The 21,036-nt window shown below is 41.9% G+C and overlaps 1 protein-coding gene and 1 long non-coding RNA gene across 2 annotated transcripts in view; one reads left to right on the top strand and one right to left on the bottom strand.

Moving 5' to 3' along the window:
* LOC119160792 (O-acyltransferase like protein) overlaps positions 1-21,036 on the bottom strand; it is a 435,386-nt gene that overhangs the window by 205,686 nt on the left and 208,664 nt on the right. The window contains exon 9 of the mRNA XM_037413026.2: positions 499-664. Coding sequence (XP_037268923.1) covers positions 499-664 — 166 coding nt within the window. The remainder of the gene's footprint in view (positions 1-498; positions 665-21,036) is intronic.
* LOC142776707 (uncharacterized) lies at positions 3,248-9,742 on the top strand. Its single transcript, XR_012887734.1, has 3 exons — positions 3,248-3,447; positions 6,266-6,521; positions 9,090-9,742. It is a non-coding gene; the product is annotated as an uncharacterized LOC142776707 (long non-coding RNA).

Here is a 21,036-nt window from a genome sequence, read left to right as displayed (position 1 = left end):
AAGTGTCTATGCAGGTGCTACTGAACAAAGGCAGTTGACGCATTGGCGATTCCGCCTAACATACTCCCCTGTAAAGCTGTGTCTACTAAGTGTACATGCACGGCTTAGAAACAATTATCACAATTTCAAGTTGGTCATCTGGTAGATGATTCCCGCATTTATACGTAACAACACAGCTAGTACACCTTCTCTCTTAACTTCATATGTTGAGAGATGGCTATTAGTTTTTTTCACCATTGCGGCACATATATGTTGGTGTCTACAGTTCGCTCGATGGCGTTCGTTGAGTATATTGCAGCATAACTATTCTGAATTGGGGACCGCAAGCTGCAATTTTGAAGTCGAAAATGAAGGACTGAGAAATCCGAGTAACAAAAACAAACAAAAAAGGAAGACATCCAAAATTGCATGACCAAAATAACAAATAGATTCGTTATTTTTTACACTCGTGGCTCTTCAGGTGCACATACACGCTCGAGTTGACGGCTGTCTACTTACGTAGGTTACCTCACGGTACAGGTTGCGTACGTTCAGCACGACGGTCCACCAATGATTTTTCACGTCATCGTAGAACTTGTCGTACACCATGTTAGTTGTTGGCCCTGAGACGAACAATGGCAGCAGGGAGAACGCACAGGCTGCGAGAACGACTGGCAAGAGGAGCCTGCAGTCGTCGAGTGTGGCGAGAAAGACAGCAGCATCGGAATAAGGATGTCATGTCAAGGCCACGTGTATCGCTATTGCAAAAGCTTACGTGCGTATATAGACAGTCATAGCTACCGTTAGCCTGATAGCAGAGGTTAAGGAAACGGTGTTACCACGCTGCAAACGTTCGTTGTGGACAGCGTCTTATATTTTAGCGGTATAGCATTTACATGGTTTACGTGCCTCAGGTGGGATGGTGGCGCCACTTATTGGATCGTTAATAAGTCCACGAACAGTGAAAAGAAAAACAAAACGAGATTGCTTGCCTATGCCACCACGCAAAGCATTGTCACAAGTTATTTTGGTAATAATAAAAGCAAATAAATATGAACCACGCACCAATTGCGAAAACATTTTTGTTACCGATTCGTTTCCATCGATCTTGCAGTAAGGCCTAAATGCGTTTGAAACGGGAAGCTATCTCAAAAACTACGCCAACTTATTTGTATACTCGTTCAGCGAAGCTAACTGAAGGCAAGCGAAGTAACTTTAAACAGTAGTTTGCTGCAAACGAAGTGAATCTTTCAACAACTACGCCAAAATCACTCAGTAGCGGGCGTCCGAGAGTTGCGCTATGTTGTACGTACACCACGTACATCTACGCTACTACGTTAACGTCACATCGGAAAAACAGCATGCGTACGTTAACGGGTAACGTACGTATCTGCACATGCGCACTTCAATCCCGCTGTCCCGATACGCCCGGTACCCCGGTAAGCTTGGTATGCTATAACTGTCTTATATCTTCAGCTTACGCGCTTTGCGGTTCACGGCGCAGCCTGCTCCACTCCCGCCAAAGTTTGCTCTCTTCCTCTCTACCCTCTCAATACCGCTGCCCATAAAGTATGAAAATCTCACGCTCAACTCCTTACTCTTAACAAATTAAGTCAGTAAACAATTGCTACGTGGATGCGTTTTCTACTTTCAAGCGTATTTTACTACCTCTTCTAGTCTGAAGCTTTTAAAGCATTTAAATTTAGCTTTCACTAAACAGGGAGCTTCTTTAAGCTATTTAACTACGGAGCTGCTAAGATGCGTATACTGCAGATGCTTTGTTGATGCTGTAGTATACTATATTCCTAATTTGAGCCTTAAGCAAAATTTGCGCAATTATTTTTTTTACTTAGACTCATACCCACAGCAATACTGTGGCATTGCAGTAGGGAGGGTGGGGCTACACAAAGAACTTATACGTTATACATTTCAAGAACACTGGCAGAGAAAAAAGTACTGAATTAAAACCAACATTATCATGTAGAAATAGCGGCATACAATGTTGTCAATGCACATGAATTACTAAAGCTCATCTAACCTAGAAAAAGAGAGAAAAAACAAAAATAAAATTGCACTGTACACAGTAAACCGATTCTGACCCTTAAGGGTGCAAAAAGGGTGCCGACACCCTAAGCACACCCTTTGAGCACCCTATTCGCGTCTCAGCACCCTACAAGCGGAACCTAAAGGGTGAACACATCAAAAGGGTGGAAACTAGGGTGCAAAAAGGGTGCAACAACTAATGGGTGCTGATGAGCACCCATTAGGGTGCACAGTCGCCGACAAAGCTTTGTGAGTAACGTGGTCATAGAGCATAACCAACAGCTTTTAGATGTCTAGTGGTTAGGCACCATGGTCTCATTAATAGCCCCACCGCAGTAACTGATATCTGAATAGCGATAGTGCCCGGCTGAACGTAAGTTCTGCACTGGTTCTTGCATTCTTGCTGCCTCTTTCTCGTCGCCTCACGGCCGGCACTGACCAAGCCATGCGCTACAAGCTCACTAGCCAATGGCGGAGTACGCAGCTTGTAGAGCTACAACAGGATTGTGACTTAACATAGCCTCGTTTGCGCCTAACACTGAAAACAAAGCTTCGTCCATGACAGTATATATAAATCATACATTTGTTGATGCAAAGAAATACAAACCAACAAGACCGTGGTAGATAAAACAGTTTTTGTGTTGTACAAATATTTGTTAACCTTACAACGTATCAGTTGACACGTGTTACCAATTTTTATGGCGGGCTATGGACTCTGACGTTCTAATATTATAACATTAAAGAAACATTTTCTTGATTTTGTTCATAGAAATATTCTTCAAAGCAAGTTAAAATGAGCCTTGACTAAAACATTTTCCTAAAGAATATTCACTAAAGACAGCTAAAGTATTGTTTGCCAACTAATACGCTTATTTTGATGTGACAAATTTTGCTTGCTGCCTGTACTTTGTACTAATATACAACCGCTTTGACACTGTTTTTAACAGCCAGCTTAACCACTCAACCAATGTACAGATGTTAACAAGGTATCGGTATAAGAAATACACAAGCAAGCAAACGTTTCAAATTTCGCGCGCTCTTTCACATTTCAAATTTCGCGCAAATACGCGTAAAGTGATTTTGTCATTTTCAAAGGTAAAAAATATTCTATGCAATACGCACTAGCGCATCTTCTATCTTCACTATTTTTTACTTAAAATTTAAGCAGAAATAACTTATTTACTTATCATATAAAAAGTTATGTGCGCAAATGCGGATCGGTGGCGTCAGCAGGACAGAAATGGCGGTATCTTCCTGGAGGCCGCAACGGCCGTGTGCCGAGCGTTTAAAGTCGATTTTTTATGTTGTTCAAAGTGTGCTTGCGCTGTCTTTCGTGTTCTGTCGGTGCTGCTTGTTACGAAGATGCACTATACTCAAGAGAGGACCGGCTGCTTTGTACCGTCGAGCGCTCGCCAAACTAAAAAGGTAGGTGGATGTTTCTGCTGTCGACGCTTTGTTTTTTGCTTCTCCGGACAGGCCGCGGCGTGCCCGATCCAGGCTGTTATGCTCCTCCCGCGGTTAACACCGAAAGCGCTATAGTATAATAACGTTGTGAACTAAGGTTTTTCTAGCTGGTAGACGATAAGTGAGTTTTTATTAACGTAGCGAGCCTGCTGGCGTGTCTGATTTCATTAGGCTCAAGTCTAAGCTCAGGGACGTTACGCGCGGATGAATTTTTTCTGTGGGGAAGGAGGTTAAAGCAATGTGCGCTGTGATGCTGTGAGTCGGCGGGCGATGCTCTTCACGCTATGAATCACTATATTTTTGCAATGCCGTCGGACGCCGTTCGGGGATGGCGCATGGAAGCCGTAAGCGTCGTCTGTGTGTCGAGTGCGTTGGAGTATTCCGGTGATTCGCGTTGAATTAGATCTTTCCGTATTTAATTTAGAAGAATGGAGAATAACGTGGTGTCCGCGTTGGTATTTACGCGGCCTTGTTCGTTTTCTGTGCCCAAGAAGTATACGAAGAAAGTTTTATATGTTACGCGTCCTCTTTTCAACAGCTACATGATCATTAAATGTGTGTGACTACTATAAGGTAGATGTGTTTTCCTGTGTGACCAAATGTGTTTGCATCCACCGGGCACGTATAATATTAAATTACCATGATATTAAGCCTAATTAAGTGTGCGTAAACTTGACATAGCGGGCTGTAGGTGCGGTTCTCAAAGCGTGCAATTACGCCTGGGTCAATACATTTTCTCTATGAGTGGCCGAATAGCCGTACCTTAGCTGTGCAAATGCTAGGTTGAGCAGTAGTTCACTCGTTCGAGTGCAATTTTGGTGGTACTGCTTGTTCCCCCCTGCTCACATAGCATTGCATTCTTCTAGTTTGTAAAAGAATTGTGGGCGCTGCAGCCCGCTTTAGAGTTAAAACTTTGCCGAATACTTATACGTCTACAAACATTCTAAAACTAAGTTATACCAAAGCTTCCAATGACACTTTCGAATACAAGTGTAATGCTTTATCTGATATCATAAATTCTTTATGACCTCGCTGCAGATTTACAAGTGACCTGTGATATGCGCAGTGTATGAATGCCTAATTTATTGCTCAAAACACAATAAGGTTATACATCACAGTATGCGTGCATATGTTGCTGCTGACATGCAAACTTAGACATTGTATTTATCTAAGAATGAACAAATCTAAACTGCCGTTTTTTGAAGATGTACGCATCAGACCAATTGAATAATACCAAAAATAATGTTCACCAAGTGATTGTTGTTTATTGCCTTGCACCGACGTCACTAAAACCGCCGTTTTTTGAAAATGTACGCATCAGACCAATTGAATGATATCAAAAATAATGTTCACAAAGTGATTGTTGTTTATTGCCTTGCACCGACGTCACTAAAACCGCCTTGTTGGTACTTAGACCACACGGTAGGATGCAAGATTCATGACGTCATATTGAATGTTAATGTCACATGATATGCAAGGTAAATTGTTATTAGCATACAGAGGCCCATAACGTTATTGTCTCATCGTTATCATAATGAAGCAGGTTAGGCAATATGTGATTCCGCTGCCTTTACGTCATGTTGGGAAACCATTACGTTATGTAGCTATCTGCAGTGTCCTGAGATCCTGGTTGCCGGTCAATATTGCAGAAGCTTGCCTGCTTCATTGTGATGGCATGGGGTTCAAGATTGATGTTTGTCTTAGCGTTTCCACTTTTCCTCCCCTATCGTCATTAGACAGCTTGAGCTGTTTGATTAGAAGTGAGGAGTAGTGCTTTTTTAGCCAACCAGAACAATTTAGATCAATGATCACTATGAAGCAACACACAATATTCAATTAGTGAACTCAATTTCAGGCAAATTATGAACGTCCGAATGTTAGCCGTTTGAAGGAAGCTTTATTCGTTGAACTCATGAGAATAAATGGTAGAGAAGGAAAGGCAGGGAGGTTAGCCAGACCAGCAAAGACGGTCTATCACCCTACACGGGGGAACAGGGAGATTGAAGTCCTGTCGGAGTGGTCTGGTCGCTAAGGTACTCGTTTTATAACCCGAAGGTCGCAGGATGATATTCCGGCCTTGCTGGCTGCTTTTTCGATAAAGGTGAAAATGCTGTAGGCTTGTGTTCTCAGATTTGTGTGCACGTTAAAGAACCCCAGGTGGTCGAAATTTCTGGAGCCCTCCACTACGTTGGTAAAAAATTCATGTGTCAGTATTGCTTTAATTTTATGCTTTATCTGCAGTGGATGCATATACGCATACGGACATGTATATGTAGTGGTATTGCAATTTTACGGAATAAAATATTCATATGGTGCATATTGCATGGCATTTACTTAAGAAACACATCACATGGGTATCATAACTACAGAAATGCAAATGTGCCTCTATGGATGCACTCGTGCATATATTTGGTCAGCTTCAAGAAAAGAATTTATCGATTGCAGGCAGCAGCATTACTCACGCATGTTTATCTCTTAATTACGTGCAGTCGATACAGCTAAAAGGGGGTGTCTTCATCTAAAAGTTCTAACTTCATCTTCGTGCATGAGTGAGCTATAAAGGTGAATGAAAATTCACATGTATGACATCGACATGAAAAGCTCTGCAGCAGCATGTTTTTCGGTGTATTTATACTGCAGCATGCCCTTTTTGTATTTCTCAGTTGCGTGCCACTAAATATTTGTTGGCCATGCGTTTCTAGCCATTCACTGCAATTCGGCAAGCAGCGCATGCAGTCTAGACAAACCTCACTAAAATAATTTTTTTGCACTGGTGCAGAAATTCTTCGGCACGGTCTGTCATTTCATTTGAGTGAGGCTGCTCAAGGAAATTTCCTGACAAGGTCAAGGAGCCCAAGCACCAGCGAACTCTGAACCATTGTTTCAAGCATCAGCTCTGTTCAACCTGCTTATGCGCTGTGCCTCACCAAGCTACTGGACGCTGCCTACTTATATGAAGTGCTCTTCATATTCTCCTCAGTTTGGCAGCAGTGTGTGTGGTCTTCACAGTGCTTGCCAAAATCATTTTTGCACAGGTGAGACACTTATTTCCTGCTTTAATTGTGTTAGTATTACTGCATGCACTCCTGCCAAGCAAGAGTACTAATGTTTCCTGTGAATTGTTTGTCATGGTAAACAGAGGATTTCAAGCACAAAATTCATACGGAACTTTGGTCCTTCAACAAGTGTGGAATGAAGGTGGTGACAGTGTCAATGCGCTCTCTTTAGAAATAAAGGCTTTGCATGAAAAGCCTGTCGCACCTTGAAACAGGCACAAAAAACTTCCAGGTGAAAATAAGCAACTTCAGATGAAAATTGAAGAATTTACACTGTATTCAAGGTTGAACTACCCGACATCAAAGGCGTCTCAGATGAGGGTTTTCTTTTGACGCTGTCCGAAATTTTTGGGCGATGATGGAAAAACCATTACTCGTGATGATATTGACACTGCAGACAGAGTAGGAACAAACAAGCCTAGTTTGAAAAAAAATAGTAGTGCATTATGAACGATGTTACAAATGAAATGTTCTGGATAAGACAAAAAACTTACGACTGTCTACAGTGGCCTTTCCTTTTAGATCAAGTAGTCCTATTTATGTCAACGAACACTTGACAAGACAAGGTAAGCAGTTAGTGAGAGCACTAAGGCAAAAAAATCAAGTTGGATGGAGGTACATTTGGATGCAAAGCACGAAATTTATAGCAAAAAAAAATTGGAAACATTAGCAATTTTAAAGACTGCCTTCTTAAAAGATCTGGCAAAACGCTGTGTTGATGCCTTCAGAGCCACACTTTTCTTGAGCTTGCAATGTCAGTAAACTATGACTGACATGGCAGAATTTTGATACCTAGATAGTGAAAAATTGATACCTAGATAGTGAAAAAGGCCACCAGCTATCTTCAATGCCTTTACCTTAAATACTCTTAGCATTATAAATAAGACTAGTAGCCTGTGTCTCTATTTCGATGACATGCCGGTAAAATTTGATGCCATTCTTTTGACATAATCCTTGCATTTTTTGTGCGATATAGCCCACCAAAAATACCAGGGTACAATTATCATGGCATTGTGTAGTTCATGAAATAGGGAAATGGAATAGCGCTGTACATCTAACGTTAATTTTTGGCCGATGTCAATAGACTTCCGTGTGTTAAGCCCTGTGTTGAGTGTCTAGTAGTCAACTTGGGGGTTTTGTTTTGCAGCAATTAGCGTGCCTCCATTAGGTCATAAGTAGGAATTTTGAGTTTCTGGAAACTAGGTAACTTGATTTTTCGGTCACAGATGCACAGACGATTTTTCGCTTACAACCAACGGGGCAGACGTCGGCGGCAGATTTTCTGCGACACGAGCTCTTCAACGCTATCATGTTAAAAAGCTGACTTAGGCAGCATTGACCAAATGAATGCAAAGAATAAAGTCAAGTGTCCTAGCAGGAATCCAAACCTAGTATTCTGCTTGGTAATTAAGTATTCTACCACAGAGCCATGCCCGGCCTCGGTTATACTTTCCAAATAGTCTCAAATGTTTGTGTAACATCAACTGCCGTTGCAGTACTGGCTATCAAATTTTATAACTATTACATGTGCACTCCTATGATGCAGCCGTGAGGTCGAGTCAAAGTCAATTGTAGTCAGGCACCATCCTGTGAAGTATTTGTGTAGCAGTGTTGAGGGCTACCATCGTCGCGAGTGCCAGCGCAAACACCAGTGCTTCATACCAGCCTACCACTTCTAGTGTGGCTAATATCCATGTTTCTGTTGGCATCGTTACGAAACATCAAATAACTGCTAATGTTGTCAAAGGTGTGACATCTCCCCATAACAAATGAAACATATGCGGCTGTTTAACATATGTGTGTGCAAGAATTTGTACTTATATTGAGCTCCACTTCATAAGATCGCTCAATAAAAAAATTAAAATACATGTTATGCGTGTTTCGCATAACATCGATTCCCAAAGTATGTGGGGTCTGCCAAATTTTTAGCATCAATTTTGTAACCTAAATGCTACCATAAACAATTATTGAACATGAACAGCTGGACTACAACATAATAAGTTTAAGGTATTAGGAAAACTGAATATGTTCATGACTACAGCATACCTAACAGGCAAATACTAGTACTACATACATGACACACTATTGTAGAGCTAGACTAGAATATTGCTTATTGGCACTTTACAATTCTTTAAAAACCCTAATTAACTTCAGTGCCTTATTCGATTTGTTCAAATCGGATGTGCGCAATCACTTGATGAATAGCTTTTTTACTCAAACCTAACTCATGTTTCACGTGTGCATCATGCTGAATCATTGCTCAGATGTTTCTTGTGTATAAATTTCCTTTCTACTATGCTGTTTGTTTTTTATGTGAAATCTGTTGTACGTGCTACCCTCTGTAGGCCCACAGGTACTGTCAAGTTGTTTACACAGTTTTTTGCCTAGGGGCCTCCAACAAGCATGTTTTCCGTTGAAAACAAAGCGAATTTTGATGCTGACTTCTACTCACATCGAACTAAGAACACTCCAGCATGACAGCGCATATTGTATCTTGGACAGTCTGTCTTGTGAAACTCTTAGTGATTACTTCTGTCTTTATTTTAGGCTTCCGGGTGCGGATGTGCTGTAGAGAAGGAGCGCCCTGACCACACTTTTGTAAAAGGAACCAAAGTCGCCTGGGCAGCTGAAGATAGATTGTGCAAGTGTTTGAATGATCACATTATATTAATCCAACACCACTTGCATTACATTGCCAATATTTGTGATTTTGTAACACACAAGTTTAGAAACACACACACATATATAAAAGGAGAGCTGTAAATAGGCCTTGAGCAAGTTTGTAGTCAAGGCTTTTAGCATGATGACCAAAGCATGTTATATAAGCCCACATGTTTTACCACTCACCTACTCTCCTATCTATTTTCTTTTTCAATTGTGTGGGCACTGGCAACACCCTCAATAAGCGCCTTTGGACTGCTGGTGCCTTTAACTTATATTTTGTTGTTCTAAATAATTTATTTGTTACCTACTATGCAAGGAGGGAAGTCAGAATGTTAAAAGTTAAAAAAGAAGTCTCGTCACAAAAAAGATGTCTACTCGTAAGAAAAAAGATTTGAAAAAACAGAATATTGATCCTCACTCACAAAGATCTCACCATTACAATTGATGCAGAAGGTCATAGCTCATGTTTACTATTGTCAATCTTTTTCGGTTGTATGTTATGTACAATAAAATAGTGACTATTGGCATCATGTTAATTTATTTGTCATAAATTTTTGTTGGGGCCTAATATCTTGCATTCTCACATGCATAAAAGCTCACGTCTGCTACACATAATTTAAAAGAGCGCAATGTGGTAAGGTTCTGTATTTAGTGCATATTATCTGTGTGTCTTTCAAAGTGAGTATATGGCATTTGAAATAATCACCAGTATTCGAAACTTGTGAATTTTTAATTTGCAGGCATGCATGTCTGTATGATGACCAAGCATCCATAAATTGTGCATGCATGTGTGTAGCAAGGGGCCTTGAATAGATTACATTCATTCTGGACCAAAAATGGGTAGCACAGGCCATATACGCACTCTGGGATCAATTTCATGATTATTAAAACACACATATTTATTCAATATAGCTTGCTTTAAGGTATATATTTACATATTGTCTACTTCCACCTTGAACATTGCACCATGCATCCGGCACTCTGCCGAGCGCTTCTCGAGGGCACTTTGGTAACTAGCACACAAATGTACAGACAACTGTAAGTGGGCCTCCACTTTGTTGACTGCTGGAGAACAACGGCTTCGCCAAATCACACTTCCTTTGTGGTGAAGCTAACTTTGCTCTTGCAACAGTGCCAGCTTATCTAAAATTCGACACTGTTCTTTAGAAGTGCAGCTTGTTCTATCCAGAGCAGCCAAAAACGAAAACATGAGGAACAGCACCTGGACAGGGTATGGCACAATTGCAGCACTTCTCGATAACAGTGCCGGATTCTCTATTTGTCTACACATAGAGAAAGCAAAACACTGGAGCCAACTTACCAGTAGCTTCACTGCAGAGACACTGTGTTTTAAAAGACGATGATGCAAAAGCCCCACCTAGAGCTGTCACTGTGTTTCAGTGCTAGTTTCATAAGCGCCTGCGGAAGGCACTCTGTGGAGGGCCGGCCGCGTGCATGGTGCACGTGTACAGGGTGGAATGGACGACTTAGTACATGTGTTCAAGTACTAACAAACTGTATGTGGGCTGTCACTCAGCATGGTCTACAGAGTATACAGCAATCTGCATTTTTAGCCATCTCCAGCGTCAATCCTAGATTTGGCCCACTGGTACGTCGATGTAGAGCACCCTTCCAGCACCCATTTGAAAGGGTGTTATGACATCACAGCACCTTTTTTTAAAGGGTGCACTCATTACACCCTTCAAAAATTTTGCTCTGCACCCTTTCCTTAAGGGTGCTGAGCTCTGCACCCTTTCTCAGCACCCTTTTTTGAACACCCAATAGGGAGCAAAGGGTGTTCGTCTGGCGACAAGCTCATTTACACCCTTAAGGGTCAGAATTGGTTTAGTGTGTACAAACCTAAAAATACAAAAAACTTTGTGATAAGAAATAAACATTGCATAAAATGATTGATATGTGGGGTGTAACGTCCCAAAACACTTTATGATTATGAGAGACGCCGTAGTGGAGGGCTCCGGAAATTTCGACCACCTGGGGTTCTTTAACGTGCACCCAAATCTGAGCACACGGGCCTACAACGTTTCCGCATCCATCGGAAACGCAGCCATCGCACCCGGGATTTGAACCCGCGACCTGCGTGTCAGCAGCCTTAGCCACTAGACCACCATGGCGGGCCAACATTGCATAAAATTACACTGTAGGCGAAGACACACTCAGATGTCAAGGAGCGGCCGCAAAAGCTTCCTTATCTATAGTATCGTGGTCGTGTCAGTGGGCAGACGATTTTATTCACAGATTGTCTTCAGAAAAAACTGCTTTTAAAAAGATTAGTTATACTCTCAAACCTTAAGCTCTTGATCTGTTCATCTCAATACGTAATGAGACCGAAGAATGTACTGACGGCGACCTATTCCAATGTGGCCATTATATGTAATGTGAAAAAGTTCAAGCGCAAAATATGCCTTCGTTTATCCAGAAGTTCCCGTTATAGTGTTCCCTTTTGTAGCCGTAATGCGAAGGTTTATTTCATGGCTAGTGGTAACGTACCTTGCCCTCATGTTCTGAACTCGCTCAAGCTTGTCGCAATTGGCATTTGTGGGAGGGTCCCACAAAGTGCACCCGCACTCGGAGATTGGTTTGACGTAAATGTTGCGAACAAGATCGTGGGCCTGCTGAGGCCGCAGGCCTGTAATAATTTGTATCTATGTATATTTTGTCTGTAGCTTTGTGTTGTGCTGCAAGAATCTCAACAACTGACATGTCTTTGGTGCAACGAAGTTGACGTGCCTGTGCTGAGACATGGATGATGTACGGAATACGCTCAAGTATTTTTACTCAGGAACAGTTTTTAACGGAGAACTAGAAATATTATAAAATGTCGGTGCCATAGGCTTTTTCTGAAACGCACGTGAACAGTTTTCTGCCTGTTTATCTGCGTACGTGATTCACGACACCAGTTTTCTATTTTCGTTGAGTATTTTAGTAACGATAATATAGACGCTTGTAACTTTCCTATATATTATTAGATCAGCAAAGAACGTGATACAAGAAGTGATGATGTCGGGAAGATCATTGATAAATAATAAAAAGAGCAAGAAACCCAACACTGATCTATGAGGGACACTAGAAGTTACGGTAGCCATGGCTGATTCTGTGTCATTTACCCCTACGTACTGAGAACGGAAGGACAAGTGTTGCTGAATTCATGTTATCACCTGTCCATTGATATTAAACCCACGTAGCTTACATACACGCAGCCCATTATCTACGAGATTGAACGCTTTTATAAAGTCTACAATTATTGAATCAAATCAGAATCACTCATTCAGCGCAATACAAACTTCGTGAGTAAACTCTGTTAACTGAGTTATGCAGAAAAGCCCTCGTCTAAACTCATGCTGTCTTGGAATAAGATTTTGATAGGTTATGTGCGTCATTACATTGCTGCACAAGGTATTCTTTATTAATTTGTAGTCTAAACTTGTCGGGGATATCGGTCTGTAGTTGTTGACCAATTCACCAGCACCTGATTTATACACAGACACAACGCACGCCACCTTCCAGTCATGTGGCAGGCTTCCAGTTATAAATAACTTTGAGTATAGAGCCCTGAAGAAGTTCGCAATGAACAGTGCGCACATTTTGAGAAAGCCGCCTCTCAATTCATCCGGTCCTCCGGTCTAGCTAGGGTCTATGTGTTAGAGAAGACGCTGAATTCCGTTTTTATCAGCAGCAACGTGATTGATATCTACCACGTATCTCTTAGTAGGCGAATGAAAAACGCTCTTTTACAGGACAAAAATATGGAGGTCAAAGATGTGTTAAAAAGGCTGGCCTAATCTAAAGTATTGAAACTTTTTTTTTGCATGACGGATTTTCATTTGCAGAAGCTTTGCGCTGGTTCCAAGTTGCTGGCAAGTCTCAGAGGTGTGTTTTTCATAAATTTTATATATACCCCAGCTGTTACGTTTACCGGTAGCGTGCCACAGCTCCCTCATAAATCATGATTTTGATTTAGTACGACGTGGTCTTCACCCACGAAGGCACTTATTTTTTGGAAATCAAGCATTTTTTTTTCAAAAGGAGCCACAACTCTTGATTGCTGCAAGCACCGCAAAGGTGTTCGAGCACAGAGAAACATACTTACATAAAGAGCGGACACTCCCGTAGAGCCCTGCGGCCCAGCTACTGCGTTGCTTTCAGCGCCACGAGTGGTTGGTCAGACCCAATAATGTCTTCAGCATAAATAAAAGAACATAATTTTCTTTCTGACGCTGGAATTTGAACACGCACCTTCGTTCTCTGAAAGTGAGTGTCTTTCCACTACGCTACCCACCTATGCTTCCGCGATAGGAAAACATGTACAGCACATCTAAACCACATGAACGTGCCTCTTTGTGCAAAACAATTGCATACACCCAACACTTCTTAGTTATACTTTGCTGTTTTCTGTAAAAAAGCATTAAATGTCCTGAGCGGGACGTGTTAGACCGGATATAGAAAATTGCACAAATAAAATTTTCTGTTTGCGAAAAATTGATGCCAAACTTGAGTATAATTGTTCCACCTGGAGAGGATATTACATGTCCTAAAGAAGAAGTAAAATCTAGGATGGCTGCGGCATCCAGCGGTTGGTCAGACCCTTTCGTGCTGGGCCACGAAAAGGCTCCAGTGGCAACTCTTTACATGGTATATTTATCATGGTTCTAGTGCTAGGCAGGAAGCTTCAAACGCAAGGCCCATCTGGTTTACGTTTGAATGCCTGTAATTATGCATCTGTCTTGATGCTGCTGTTTTAGTTTTATTGACGATAGCCTTTCTTAGGTAACTTCGGTGCAAAAAACTGGTCGGTTTGTCCATCCTTAACGGCACCTTAAAAAGCACCAGAGTGACAGGCCGACACACCAAACGGCCGACCCCATCCGCAGCGCTCACCAATATTGCTCAAGGTTAAGCGTTCATACTTGTGTGATTGTGAATTAAAAAGGAATAATTGCGCATATCTGAGGCATCACAGCAACATGTTTTTATTCGGTATATATATCTGTTACTAGACAAGGTATACATAAGCAATTCTAAGTGCCGTAGCGTTTATCAAGCTGCGCGGACCATGCAACGCTTGCACGAAAGGCAAGTGTTTCCAATGCTTTGCTAAGACGATATGGTGGTGGCACCTACCCGTCACCTTGCGCTCCACACCTTATCAACTCTGAGACGGGCGCGCACGCCGCGCGCGCTTTGTTTTCCAAAATAACTGCCAGATGGCGCTCATGTCTCACGTGTGACGTTATTTGATGCGCTCGTTCGCCTCCGCTGCGTGCTCGAGGCACTCTAACGCAGTGCCTCCAAAATACCATTCACCGGTTTTTTGTGCAGAACATAAAATAAACATTTGGTTCACTCTCTGCAGACGTGAGACTATCGTCTTTCGACGCCATTTGCAGTATAGCATGCAGATACGGGACCAATTTTTTTGGTATGTTTGCTTCATTTCATATACAAAACTTTATGATCACTAATGCCAGGTATCACCAAACCGTTTTTACCCATTTTGGCTTACTAGTTAAAAATTACTCTAACAAAATTTGTTGTCTCGTGCTTTTTTTTTCTCTTACGGAAATACTATATATGGTACGTATATAAGTTATATCTGGCCACATATAAGCATATATGATAGTATATGTGGCTTACGTTTGCCATATATGGATGTATATTTGGCGAGGCAGATTTATATATGAGGATATATACAGCACTATATGGTTCGGTTGGCCCATATAAGGTGTCAAATCTGTCCTTATAAGGCACGGCCACACTATATATAACATATCAAGTAGACCTTTATTTGTGGAAGTGCTCCCAAATATAGTATGAACCACGTATATATAGCACCACAATTACAAACTTTTATGCGGATATTTATATATAACAATCTGTACACAAAGGTGACCTACTTTTTTTCTACAACGACAAGAGTAATAATTGTACATATATTGTCTTTTGCACCGCAAAAAACAAACAAAAACTTAGGTCAGCTTTGTGTACTTGATAGTTGCAACTATGCATGCATTCGTGTAATACAACTTGTACAAGTTTTCCATAGAAGTTAGGTTTGCAACAATAGGTTGCCATAATAGGACTTAAATAATGTATACGTGAGCAGGCGTGTTTTACAAGAAATAAATCGTGTCAGGTCACAAAATGAATTGAAGCTCCCGAACCTCATTTTATGATCAAGCAATCCTATATACTATTATGCGAAAGTGACATATATGCAACTTATATTAAGTTCACAATATCGCATAGTTCGGAGTATCTGAAAGAAACGGTAATATAAATACATTTTATCTCGCATATCAGTGGACAAAATCGCTCATTATTGGAAGGTTTTGCGGCTATATGCTCCCATTTTAACAATATTTCAGTTAATCTTGTTTACCCGCATCTGGGATTGCTTTCAAAGGCCATTTTTCGTAATATCATGCGCAGTGCGATATTTAAGGTAGTGTCTTTGAAAAAAAAAAGAAAATATGTGAATGCAACTCACAGGCATTCGGATACATGCTTATATTTAAGATGGAAGATATACTAATTTATTGCAAAAAACCATCTTGCATTTCTTTTGGCTCCGTATAAAGTTGGGGGCTGTACAGATAGTAAACTTATTGAGTACCCACCAAAATGTGCAATCACACACTCGCGTATTGAGGTTGACGGACAGGCAGACCTTAGCATTGGCTTCAATGGGCCCAGATATTTTTGTCCATATGAGAATGATATGAGTGTATTGTTGTTGTGCATCGCAAAACGTCCTACGTGTTGCTTCCATGCTCTGTCAATACTGTGTTGTTATGGAGGATTTATGAGATCAGTAATCTTGGTGTTCTTTTTGATAGCATGCTAAATTTTTTCTACTCGCATTAACTGCTGCCATGTGAGGCCTTCGTTCTCTCTGTGTTGACAGAATATCTCTCGAGAATCCAGTGCATGCACATACGATCTGCAACGCCCTTGCTAATTCCAGCATTAACGCCACTGAGCAAGTCCTGAAAAAATTCATAAGTATTTACACGCATTGTTTCCCTTGACTCTTTTCATCACTGCTAAAATATTGTCTTTGCCATCACTTAACGGCCAAGAAAATCACGCTGAGCTTTTATTTCTTTACAAGCTGGTTCAGGGTGAGATATTCTGTTTATCTCGGTTCTTACAATTTTCCAATTCCGCGTAAGGTATCTAGAGAGAATCAACCCTTGCATGTACCTGCCAGCTTCTTCCCACGCTCTATCCTTCGCAGAACATCGAGCCTCTCTAACGTCAAATTTCTTTATTCAGTATGTTTTTCATAGTCCATAGTCATTTTTTTATTAGTGAGGTTTCCCTGCCTTAACGTACATTTGCAAATGTACAGATTCTTCCCTTTTCCATCTTTCAGGAAGCCTTCCGCACAGTTGTGTATGATCCGCATTATTTTTCAGTCCCATTTCATGAATATCTTCTCTTTTATTTCTTTTTGCATTGCGCATTGATTACTTTTGTCCGTGCATTTTTGCACTTTTTATTGCTTTGCTTTTCTGTAGACTTTCTGTAATGTATTGTTCCTTATTGTTGTTTTATTTTTGCGTGTTTCTTCCTTGATACGTTAAATAAATGATTTATAGATGATTGCTTGATTTAAAATATTATTATATTATAAATGCTTGAGAAATAAGAGTAAAATCTGTCTGCAACGCGTATTAGCAGTGTGCGTACACGAAGCAGTAACTGCAGCTTTACCGAATGGTTGTCTCAAAGGTCATACATCTGCAGCTTTCTGGACCCGCGAGGGGAAGCTGAGCTCCATTGTCCCAAAAACCTTGCCTGACTGCACCGCAGGTTGCAAGTTTGCAAGGAATGCGCGCGGTAAGGAGCGTCAAAGGGAGCTAGTCGGAGGGATGAAAATTTAGGGGAACGTTTTCTGCAAACAGCATTCGGTCGACACAGCAGCCGAGAAAGTGCCGTGACCCATTTGCAGTAACAAAAAAGAAAATAGTTTACGCAAACATTAAGCTGTATGGTAATAATATTGCGTCACAAATGAAAGTTAGTTCGCCAATGAGCTTAGAAAAATTTCGTTCTAGTGAAAACTGCGTAAATCATTGACCTCAAGGGTAATGTAGCTGTCAAGCTTGCGGTGTATCCATCCGCGCCATTGTTCTTTCTTCGCTCGCCGGACTCATGGGTGCAGTGCTGATCGTGTTACTTTTCATTTCTCTTGCTACTATTTTGTGTTAAACCACTGCTGAAATTTACGCAAGATAATTAGGCAGCTCTCATGAATCTATTTCGCTGTACGTGGGGCAATAGTGGACAGACAAGGGAGTGTTTCTGTGTGCGTGTGCGTTTGTAGCCGATCAATTGGGATCGTCAAGTTTTTGTGCAAAACAAAAATCGACACCCATTGTTGCTGGCGAGCTTTGGTTCACAACTTCTCCCAAAAGGAGCACGAATGGACGTGATGGCACTAAGGTGTGAATAGGTTATATGGATGAACAGGCTCCAAGAAAGGCAACTTTCGCTTAAATGTTAAGGTAAGTTTATCATTTTCATTGCCGTTGCACGTTGTTCGCAAATAATATAATAACTCAAAAAAACATAGCGCATTTTATGCTTATTGAGTAAATAACTTCATAGTAATCGTGATTACGTGATTAGACTGTTTTGTTCAAGCGATACAACAACACTTTTTTCTATTTCGTACAGACTGGGCTCTAATTTATCGGAAACGTGACCACAGCAAAATAGGCGTTTCCAGCTATTGTACGTTTCACAAAAGTATTGACGTATAAATATTTTTGTTTTGTATTTTCTCGTTTTAATGCTTGAGGAAGTACCGAGGATAAATTACAACTTGCGCAATTTAAAATAAAAAACAGTTGGATATCTCCATCTCTTGGAGACTTATGAACCCGCGTTTTAGTTTGTCTTTCTTCCCCTACTTTCCCTTGTTTTTATATTTACGCGTTTTTTGATAAGGACACGCACTGAAAATGTTTTACTAGTTTGCTTTTTTAAAGCAGGGGGCAGTGCTCACGGATTGAAATGGACAACTTAGAGAATAGCCCATAACTTTGTTTTCACCATCTACAGGTCGGGTCACATAAGTGTAGTTTCGACTGGAATGCGTACATCACAGCCAAGATTATTGTTAGAGATCTCACAATATCACCTGGTTATCTCTAGGAACTGCACATACCCGCATACATAGTTACACAAAATAATGTGATTTCACGCTTTAATCCGTGAGCACAGTACCTAATATTACGCCATCCGGCAAATAAACTTGTCTGATGCATTAGGGCTCGCTACTGTAAAAAAACTGGTTGAACAATTTTAATTGTGGAGTAGTACTGTGTAATTGAGAAAGCTGAAAGTTTATCTCAGTGAAGTTTTCACACATGGCTGATTTCCGTGTAGAGAAGGGTAGCATCGTTCAAACCACGAGCAATATTATGTTATCCTAACTTAGTTGCGCTACAAAATTTAAGTAGAAAAAGAAGACACCTGGACAGCGCACACTAACAACTGAAACTTTATTGGAGAAAACAGACATATATATGCGGTTAAGAGAACACGTGCGGTGGAAAAAAATGTTTAGATGAGCAGACAAATTGTATTATTTATGCACTTCCAGAAAACTACTTCAGCGGCAAGCCAACATAACCGAGGGTTGCTCGATACATGAATCACCAGCTTTGTTGATGAGATACGCCCCTTCGATTTCCCGCGCTGCCTAGTACCTGAATCAAGCGTTACCTACCGTATCATCAAACAAGGGCGTGCAGCAACACTCGCTACAATTCAATGACAGGTTACAACATGGTTGTGCCATTAGAGATGCTTTGTGGTCCATAATTTTAATAATGAATTCAAAATCATACTTCCCACACGACAGTGGAGTGCCCCACACCACGTGATATCCGCACGGTGAAAGAAAATGATTAAATGTCTGCTCATCTAATCATTTTTTTCACCTTATGTGTTTTCGTGACCGCATATATATCACTGTTTTCTCCAATAAAATTGCAGTTGTTAGTGTGCACTGTGTCCAGGTGTCTGTTTTTGTACTTCAGCTTTTTCGCGCAACTCAGATAAGGACAACTTCCAACTCGTTCAGTAAACCATGCTCCTCAATATTATGTGCGTAAAATGTTTTAGAACTTCTACACTCTAAGCCGAAATTACCCGAAAAAGGGGTAACAGAGCCCATTAAGCGCGCGCGATTAACGGATATACTGTTGAGGAGCAACCAAACAAGGAAGCGTGCAGCGCGAAACCAACGGAGGAACCGCCCGGGCATTGTAGGCAGCGCGAAAAGCGGTGCCAAGGTAACCAGGCCTCCCTCTCCTCCTTTGCTGGCTCATTATTTCCCCGTATTTTGCCGGCGACGGTCCGAATTGCGTATCGCTCGGAGTGCTCGACCACGGAAGCCTGGATTCGACTATCTAAGAATTAGACGTGGTGCTTGTGTGCACGCTTGCATGAGCGTGGACTGCTGCTTTAGCGTTTCGCTGCACCCATGAAGTCTGGACCAAGTCTCGACGCGTCACCACGCCAAACTGTATATCTCTGGCTTCAAGATAGTCACGACCAACACACGACAACAAACAGCAATAGTTGGGAAGGCCAATATGGCGGCCGAGAAGAACAGGCCTATCGGATATATACTTCAGTCCGACTCAGGGCAGAAAGCAGCGCTGGATTCTAAGGCAAGTAGGTTATCATTCTTTATTCCACTCTACTTGTCGCGTGTGCGATACGGATCGCGCTTGCCGGCAACGGGCTCGGTCGTTTTGTATATCGCACTCACGAAATGCATCGCGAAGGTCAGCTTCGGCGTCTGCAGTTCGCCTGTGATTTTCGACCACCTGGAAATCGGTCGCCATTGCCGTCGGTCTCCCGTATGCTCGCCCATCGAGTGCTCGCCTGTCTTCGCCGCCGCGATGAGCTTCGGGCTGACGATATTGGGCTGAGACCTCATCGCTGTGTTGGGAGTCGTCGAAAACACGTTACGGGTTCTCGTAAAGAGCTTGGTTGTAGTATGTCGCGCGCTGTAAGTGAACCAGCAAAGGCTGGCGGGGCTTTCGCTAGCGTCGGAACTCACTGAAAATTGGTCGCCATTACAGTTGGCTTTCCCGCCAGTCGGTCGCAAGAAGCTCGGCACCCTCCGCTGGCCGTGGCGGCGGACTCGCACTTGCGCACTGCACTAGCTCGAGTTTGTGGAAAAGGGCCGCATTACCGTCGATTTCTTCAGCGCTAGCTCCAAACTAGCTCGGCGCTGTTCGCGGCGGCGGCCAAGCGTACGCTCGCTCTTCCGTTCTAAGTTCGCTTGCGGCAGACACTCCGCGTGCAGCGCCGTGTTAGGTCTCGCGTTCGCTTGCTCGAGCTGAACGACGTCGCTCGCTTAGGACTCGCCGACGTGTTAGCAGTACAGTGGTTCACGGAGTTGTGACTGCGGCCGCCGCTCCTTAGCTGTTGCGCTACGGGGATCGAAATGAGTCTTTGACGATGTGTGACATCACGGTGAAGTTATTAGCATGTCATATATTACATATGTTTTTATTTCACCTAGCACGTATTTCTCATATGCATTCGCATTCATCCTATGTCACGTGTGATTCACTATTTACATACTTATTGTGTGCAGCCGTAGACACACAGTGCTGAAGACTATGCACTGGCTTCTGCGATGCCCGTCATCCATCTCTATCGTCAGAGCAGCTTCAGAAGGACTGTGCGAGATGTGAAGGTAAAGTTATTTGTGTGTCATAGTTTAACGCTTGTTTTTATATTAACGTGCACGTACTTGTCATATGCGAGCATCTTCATCTTG

The sequence above is a fragment of the Rhipicephalus microplus genome, chromosome X (genome assembly GCF_043290135.1).
Source record: "Rhipicephalus microplus isolate Deutch F79 chromosome X, USDA_Rmic, whole genome shotgun sequence".
Lineage (NCBI taxonomy): Eukaryota > Metazoa > Arthropoda > Arachnida > Ixodida > Ixodidae > Rhipicephalus > Rhipicephalus microplus.
Note: the sequence above shows the minus strand (reverse complement) of the source record. Positions and strands in the feature narration are given on the sequence as shown.